We start from the raw sequence: 8,668 nt of genomic DNA on the forward strand, positions 1-8,668 counted from the left end.
GGAAAGGTGTCGTATATGCTGCCGAAAACGATCCTCTGGATCTCGAGGAAGTCAGACCATGACCGCAAACTTTGAGGACACCATTTGTCTCGAGGGTTGGTGATGGAGCCCTTCGAGGTGAGATTTGGGTCTGTTTCGATGACAAACCGAGAATACACAAGGGAATGGCAAGCCGCAATATACTCGTCCAATGTCGTCGGTCTTGTTTGTTCCTCTGCTATATCGGCGCGTTGTCGCTGTTCCTCGGCGCGTTGTCGCTCCCTCTGCTGCCCGCGTTCTGCTTCCTCGGCGCGTTGACGCTCTTCCTCGGCGCGTTGTCGCTCTTCCTCGGCGCGTTGTCGCTCCTTCTGTTCTCCTTTCTCTGCTTGCTCAACACGCTTCTCTGCCTCTTTCAGAAGCTTTTTTAATTGCTCAGCATCCATCTGGAAGATTATTGGATGTCGAATAGTGTATTAATACTTGGTCGAAGAGAAGTTCGGATAGAAAGTGGGCAGATTGGTTGGACTGCACGCCAGTGCTCCACTCGTAGCCGTGGCTTAACCGTTCCATTCTATTGAACCAACACACCTAACCAGTTAGCGGGGAAATTTGTATGTACAAGATATGGTCTGTCATCATGGATGCTACGCCGCCGGGTTCCTTGACACTGCCTCACTTTCAAAGTCATATTACTATTTGAGTCTCCATTTTTATGTATATATTGTATCGTGTCTGAAGGCAGAACATCAGGGCAACGATCGCGTTCTACCACAACTCGGCAATATGGTGTGTCGTCCGCCACTATCATTGGCCGAGTCACGAGGCCCGTCTGACAAGGTAAAGTATGCCGGGCCAAGCACGGGGGTCCGACCACGTTGCCATTCAGTGACCGCCTTTTTAGATTCACCTAGACTTGGTCTCATGGATGTGGTAGCTGCGCGTTGATCCTCCCGGGCAGCCCCGTTCGAATCAACAGAAAGGTAAGAATAGCTTCCGTCAGCGGATAGCTATTGTGCTATAATCATAGCTTCCTTGTGCTTCCAAGACCTGGCTAGAATTCTCTCAAAAGAAGAGGGGGAAAAACCTATGCTACAGGACCTATAGCTCGGGAAAACCCTCAACAGCCAGAAAAAGTCCACAGAAAGTGTCAAATGCCTTTCCAGTCCTTGAACAAGAACTCCCAAAGGACTTATGTGTCGCGACTCACGGCTCAAGAGGAATATGAACTCTTCAAAGTTGTCCTGTTTGTGGTTGCTAAGACTGCGTAAAGAATAACCGATTACAAGGATCCAGCAACTTGGTCAGAGTCAGATGCCCAAAGATTCACCGGCAGCTTCGCCCCCACAGGACCCTGATGAATCCTTTGATTGTGACGAGTCTCCGGCAAAGAGCAGCTATACACTGCGACCGCGGGCATGCAAGGATGCTGCGATATTTCCCAAGCGCCGGGAGGATGACGAGCACGGTGGGACTGAGGGCTCTAGATCACGTACCACAGCAAGAGCCAGCAATCGAAATAAAGATTCCGTCGGTCAGGGCAAAAGCGACGGCCGCATTGTGTCTGACTACGATTGGGCTGATGAACTCTCCCCTGTAAACAATTTTCCCCATTTGGTGCTGTTAGCACCTGTTAGTGGGGCGACGCGTTTACAGGTGACATTGCCACACCTTTACTATGGACCACTATCGCGACCCTAACAGCACGATGGAAGAACTTTGGAGAGTTCATATTCCATTGCAGAGCTGATTCCGGCGACAATTCACGCGGAAAATCCTCGAGAACCTTTAAAGAGACTGCTTGGTCGTCTTTGCGCCTCTGGGAACGAGCCGCGGCGACATTACAGGAACCCGCCGTTCGACGACGCGTCAACATGCCAATGTCCGACTGTGCGAACCTCACGAAACACAAAATATTACAGCCACAGTACGTGGGAGGGGATGTCGACCCTGATCGCGTACGCCATTCTATGGGAAATGAGCTTGGCAACTGGTTTTCTTGCCCGACAAGAGTTTACGGCATCGTACGGTCGTGAAAGACGCGATGGAGACGCGTAATCGGAGCGACGGGTACGAACGCCGCCAACACCAACACAGAATACGTTTCCAAGAACAGCATTATTCTCCGTCAATGACGCGTCAAAGCCGTCGAAAATCAACTATCTGGACCTCACGAGACACCACATATTACAGCCACAGTACTGTTAGGGGAGTGATGACCCTGCTCCAGTATGCCCCACGATGGAGAATGGATCTGGTTGCTCCATTCGTCCTGCCGACAATCGTCTACGGTGTCAGAGGTTGACAAGTACACGACGGAGACGTGAAATGGAACGGGCAATCTTGCCTAAATTTTGTTTCTATTTTCTTTTTCTCTTCTCTTTTCTTTTTGTTCTCTTTCTTTTGCTTTCTTCTCGTTTACAAACACCACCAACAGCTCAGTTTTCCTGTTCAAGGCACCTTACATACTGCAACTAGCACAGCTGGCCTACATCCTAGCACACCATTTATGCAAAGGCCGCATTTGCGACGCGTCCAGCTGCTGATGTTGTCTAGGTTGCCGTGAGCAAGCACAGCCCCGAGAAATATCAACGAGCATGCCCCTTACACTTCAAGTACTTCCATACAAGAACATCTGCACTTCATGCAGCGCACACAACCAAAAGACTACCTCAAGGCAACCATGCGCTCGGCAGCCCAGAGGTAGTAGTACAAACAACAAAGCAACATCAGGACGGGCTCTCTGGGTGTACCCAGTCGGCCTTGTCTACAGTACTCATAAAACACGGCGCAGACGAGTGGTTTTGGTTATACAGAAGCTCAGGAGGGCCGGGAAGGGCCTGACAAGTCAGAGACACAGAACATACAGAATAGCTATTGGTAGAGGGCAACTATAGATCCCGTCGATTGACAGGGAAAAGTCTCTTTTACAGGAACCGCCTGGCAAGCTTAGCTTCCTGTAAGAGAGACAAACCCCCCGGAACTTGGGAGCACCTGTATTGATAGCCGTACGCTGCATAGCTGCCACGAGGCGGCTGGGACAGTCTATGAATAAAACAAACAAACAAACAAACAAACGATTGGGCTGATGCTGGCTCAGGCTCAGCCAACGTTCGGCGGAGCAGGCATTGTTACTTTTGCAAGAGCAGATATACAATGCATGGAGGGGAAGACGGGTTGTCAGCCTGATAAGCTTTGACGTGAAAGGAGCGTATAACGGCGTGTGTAAAGAACGATTATTGCAAAGGATGAGAGCCAGAGGAATACCCGAAAAGCTAGTGCGATGGATTGGGTCATTCTGTTCCAACCGTACAGCCTCTATTTTGGTCAACGGACACTTGTCTGAAACCCAAACATTACATCAAGCAGGGTTGCCTCAAGGGTCGCCGCTTTCACCGATTTGCTACATTTTCTTCAATGCCGACCTGGTACAGAGACGCATTGATGCCAATGGCGGAGCCATAGCTTTCGTAGACGACTTCACGGCCTGGGTCACTGGCCCGACGGCACACAGCAACCGAGACAAGATCAAGGCCATTGTGGAAGAGGCGCTGGACTGGGAAAAGAGAAGCGGCGCGACGTTTGAAACAGACAAAACGGCTATTATCCACTTTACCCGCAACGCACGAAAAGCCGACGCAGCCCCAGTTATGATCCGGGGGCAGGCAGTAATGCCAAAAAATCACGTCAAGATTCTGGGCGTCATCATGGACTCACGCCTTAAGTACAAGCAGCACATCGCACGAGCATCGACAAAAGGGCTTGAAGCAGCCATGGAACTGAAACGACTGAGAGGACTTTCTTCTGCGACAGCGAGACAACTATTTACATCCACGGTGGTTCCGCTGGTCGACTACGCGTCAAGTGTGTGGATGCACGCATATCAGGACGAATTAGTTGGGCCCATCAACCGGGTTCAGAAAGCGGGCGCACAAGCGATTGTCGGGACATTCCTCACGGTCGCGACTGCAGTGGCAGAAGCGGAGGCCAGTCTAGTGAGCGCTGGAGAGAGACTTTGGAAGAGGGTGATTAAACTGTGGTTGGTGATACACTCGTTGCCCGACACCAACCCGTTGCGCCGAGTAACGGAGCGCATGAAGAAATTGTACCCCGCGTTCTGATCGCCTCTGTACCAAGTAACGCGCAAGTTGCGAGGTGTGCCGGCGGAGGAGCTGGAATCTATTCAACCGTTTACAATCGAGCCATGGAGAGAGCGGATCGGAGCCGTGTCAAATGGTACAGTGGAAGGTGGTCCTTTGGCAGCAGAAGCCATTGTGGCCACGAGCAGCTCCGCGCGTAACGGGGTAGTTGGGGTGGGCGGAGTGATTCAATGTTCAAGTACGACACAATGCAATGTGCAACGAGAGACCTTCTCATTTACGCTCGGGCCAAGAGCAGAGCAGAGCCCATATTCAGGAGCGTTGGCGGCCATGGCGTATGTGCTGCGGCATGTACCGAGTGGTTGCAAGCGCGTATCGATCCTGACAAGAAACAAAGCTGCGGTGCAATCTTTGAAGAATCCACACCAGCAGTCGGGACAAGAATTTATCCGTTGCATATACGACTCGATACAGGATCAACAAGAAAATGGAGTTTCCATTTCGATTACCTGGAAGCCGACAGAGAGCGACGATGAGCTCCTTAATGTGGCGAAGAGAAAAGCGAAGGATGCTACTCGAGAAGGAGCGCGACCTGAACAACGATTCCCAAAGATGCTCTCCACCACCTTCAATATCGAGAAGAGAAAGCTCAGGGCAGAAAGGCATATCCCAGAGAACGTAGGGAAATACTCGAAAAGCATTGACACAGCCTTGCCAGGCGAATACACGAGAGCACTGTACGAAGACCTACCATGGAATGAACGGACTGTTCTGGCTCAGCTCAGGACCTACATGATCAGGCTGAATGGATACCTCCACCAGATAAGGGCGGTACCGTCAAGCCAATGTGCTTGCGAACTCGAACGCGAAACAATTAAACACTTCCTCTTCCGTTGTCCGAAATGGGAGGCACATCGAAAGGAGATGACAGAATGCACCGATACACAGCGAGGCAACATTTCGTTCTACGTCGGCGGGAAGTCTCCGTCCGATGGAACAAAATGGAAACCCAACATGACAGCAGTCAGGGCTACGATCCGATTTGCGTTGGCCACTGGCCGATTGAGCAACGACTAAGGACACCCGCACTATGTTTAGCTCTGTAGCAAAACCACATGCAACAATCGTGTCGCTGATAACAGGCGCCGCTTCAGCCGCTGTAGATAGGACGCTGAACACTTGGGGAAACGCCTCCAAGCCTGCCAGTTAATACAAGCACCGCACGAGAATCCGTGCTACCAGGGAAGAAACAAGAATGGAGACAGATATGGGAGGATGATCGCTTATGGGCTTGCAGGAGGCAAAGACTAATTTTGGACGTGTACAAGTAACTTAGCTAGTGAGCCCTATTGGCTGCATAGTCACCGGGCGTAATAAACTTATTGGTATTGTACCGTCGAGGAACATACAAGGATTTCGAAGACTGCATGGCGCGCCGAGGTCAGTTGACCCCAGAAGAGAGACTTCAAGAAGATGGGCAAAAGATGGCTATGGCTCTAAAAAAGAGGCTGCACACTACTCTCACCCTTGATGAGACTCCACAGCCTGTATTCCGCAGAGCGCAATGCCGTGCTGGAGTCTGCCTGTATAACTCGTTGGAGAACAACTTCTCTTGCGATATACGAGATGAGTTTCGTGTCGAGCTGAGATGGTACGGGCTGTCCTCTGCTGAGTACTATCACGTTCGCTGTATGGAGTGCATGATTCCCTTATAGACATTGGCTCGTCTTCAATTCAAGTTGGACGGGCGCAATACGTGAGTCTCATGATTGGTAAATAGATGGAACACCGCGGTTGCATTGATGTCGATCTGATCGTGTCATACATCGAGAGGGATGCTGCTTTCGTTGATTGGCAGGCGGATGTTCTTGACGAGTTCTCCAACATAGAGCTGCGCCATCAAGTCTCCTACACATTGGGGCGACCCCTCTGCGGATGTGCTAAGATGCCGCGTGGCCCCAAGGTCCCAGTTCTGAGGAACTACGTCACGGACAAGAGCTGCATATTGTGGAGTTTGATGTGCCACCAATATGCTCTGAAAGGCCGCTTCTTCGAAGATCCATATCCACCCTGAGGTTTGATCCGGTGAATGAGCTGGAGTCTGAGGCGGACTCGAAATTGGACAAACCGGCGTAACCTATTGTGTGGAAGGTCGTTCAAGATACATGGTCCTGTGGAGTTGTCTGTACGCCCTCCAGGAAGCACAGGAGACAATACACAGCGCATTTACCACAATGGATAGCTTGAGTTGTTGCGGCGAGCGTAATCGCCATTGCTGACGTGTCAGTGAATGTTATTGCTTCACGTTCACGACTCCAAAGCAGTCGCGAATGCCTCAGCCGACATATCCGGCCTCGAGACATTGGGGAAGTGTTTGAAGACGACGGTAGATGACGACGAAGCACTCGCCAAAGCACCGCAAGGCGCATCGCTATCTACATCGCAGGATTTTGAGGAACAGCTCGTGGATTGTCAGTCTACGCTTCAGCAGCTGCACAGTCACTGGCGAAAGAAACAAAATGAAGTGTATCTGAGCACACACTCTGCAAGAATACAGGTTTAGTGTAGAGAAGTTTTTTCGAATCTTATCTAAAAGAAAACCACTCCTTGCGGGAGCAGAGCAACTGGCTAAATCTTGAGTGCTGGTCATGATAGTTGCCACCGGTTTTCTTTGTCCCGGCGCACGCGACGCTACATTTAGTAGATCTTGCGGGCGGTCCATTGCTTCTAATCCGCATTGTCTATTGTCATGGGGTAAGGCAGCCGGCGAATGAGCGGCGGATCATGTTTCATCATTGCCTCCGTGCGTTTATGGTCGAATGCAAGCATGACCAATTCTCTCACATCGTTGGTTGTCCAGGGCAGCTTGAGTAGTGGGCTCTAGTATACTGTTAGCAGACGATCGCGTATTTTTATCATCGAACATACATCTGAGAGCTGTGCCATGCTTGTTTTTGGCTTAGCAATAGTCTGCCAGAACTCTATTGCAGCAGAGTCCTTTCGCCACTTCGTCACATCAGCTTCAACCGGCTCGGAGTAGAGCCACGGATACATGAGGTGATTTGTGAGTGGCAGCAGCTGTAACGGCGTCGTCTCTCCCTTATCGCACCAAAACAAGCCACCTGTAATATGTAAGAAACGGGTCTTAATATCGTTCACATTGCACGCTAGCTCACCGATTTTGACGTTGCCGTCCAAGTCAGTCATTACCTGTGACTCGTCGAAATTTGAATGCCTGAGTCCCTCACTCTCGAGAAATAACAAGCCGTGAGATACCTGCTTTTGTTAGACGCGTTTCGAGAGCGGCAGCAGATGAGTCGCAGCTTGCCTGGCCAAGAATTGCTGCAAGGTCTACCTCGGTAAACAGCGGGAACACTTTAACACTGATGTCCACAACTTCAGCGAGCGGATATGCAAAAAGTGATTCAATTACATTGAAATCTTTCTTTTGAAAAGTTTCTAGCGCCAATTCGAAGCTTTCATGGCGAAAAGCCCGCAAAAAGGCAATTTTATGATCGATCTCTAGCTGTGTGAGCGATCCTGTTGGGTAAGAACGCCGAGTTGTGATGTCAATGCGAGAAACCCTTTCCGCAACAGAGTCGCTGGCGATGCTGGTAGTAAAAGATTGATCATTCATATTGTGCATGTAAACGAGAGATGAAGACGGCTTGATTCGGCCTGACCGGAGTCATAGACTTTCCGTATTTCAGGGCCGCTTCATATATAGCTTTTCTACGCGAGAGCTTTGTTTCGACGCCCCCCCGGTTTGGCGTAGGTGTGATTGAGACTCCCCCGCGCAGCGCTCAAAGGCTGCGTCCGGCGTAAAGACCATCGTCCTACGGATTAGCTGCGCACCAGGTACGAACTTCTGCCGGTATAGAACTATACCGGTACTGTAACGCTGTATACAGTACCGACTGAATAGAGCTTCTGGAAGGTCACTGTAGCGAAGCCGAATTGGTCCGCAGTATCAGTGGGCAGCTTTTGGCTCCAGTATTCGCTTTTAGCTCAGAAAATTGGTCTTGGCTCAAGCATTGCTTTTGGCTCATCATTCGATTTTGACAGCATTCGATTTTGGCTCTGCGTCCGCTGTCGACTCTGCACTCGCTTTTGACCCTAGTCGAGCAAGCGGTAGTGCACAAAACCACCGTCGCCTTTGCCGTTGCCCATTGACTCGTGCGCTAAGAACAGCTCGCGCAGAGCCTAGCATACACCGTATGGCGGAGGTGCGCTGCTTCCTGATCTCCATGCGCCGAAGCTTGTTGAGTGCGAAAGAGTCATAGCTGAGTACAGAGAAGGGCGAAACGACTGTCATACTTTGGTTAAACAAGAGTAATAGCGGCAGCTTATTTTAGTGAGTGGAGCAGCGCCTCTAGGTACCCGTCAGGTACCCGAAACTTTTTGGTGGGGAAAGAAACAGTTGAAGTCGGCCGTTATTTTTAACACATGTGCACTAATTACTGTATTGCAGGAAAAGGCGAAACTAATGTCCCTTTTTTGTCAAATAAACATAATAGTTGGCAGCCATTGTAGGCTGCAGCGCAGCGCCTCTAAGTACCCACTTGGTATCTAAGATTTTCAGCAGTTGAAAT

General features: G+C 50.4%; 2 protein-coding genes across 2 annotated transcripts; one reads left to right on the forward strand and one right to left on the reverse strand.

Moving 5' to 3' along the window:
* Nucleotides 1–3,224: 3,224 nt before the first annotated feature.
* BBA_09331 (reverse transcriptase) lies at nt 3,225–5,153 on the forward strand (the record flags this gene model as incomplete). Its single annotated transcript, XM_008604428.1, has 2 exons — nt 3,225–3,971; nt 4,125–5,153. The coding sequence occupies 2 exons, from the start codon at nt 3,225–3,227 to the stop codon at nt 5,151–5,153; spliced, it is 1,776 nt and encodes a 591-aa protein (XP_008602650.1).
* A 1,650-nt stretch (nt 5,154–6,803) lies between these two features.
* Nucleotides 6,804–7,283, reverse strand: BBA_09332 (uncharacterized protein; the record flags this gene model as incomplete). Its single annotated transcript, XM_008604429.1, has 3 exons — nt 6,804–6,956; nt 7,005–7,198; nt 7,253–7,283. 3 exons carry the CDS (start codon nt 7,281–7,283, stop codon nt 6,804–6,806), a joined length of 378 nt encoding a protein of 125 aa, XP_008602651.1.
* Between the last annotated feature and the right edge of the window lie 1,385 nt (nt 7,284–8,668).

This window comes from Beauveria bassiana (genome assembly GCF_000280675.1).
Source record: "Beauveria bassiana ARSEF 2860 unplaced genomic scaffold BBA_S00051, whole genome shotgun sequence".
NCBI classification, from domain to species: Eukaryota; Fungi; Ascomycota; class Sordariomycetes; order Hypocreales; family Cordycipitaceae; genus Beauveria; species Beauveria bassiana.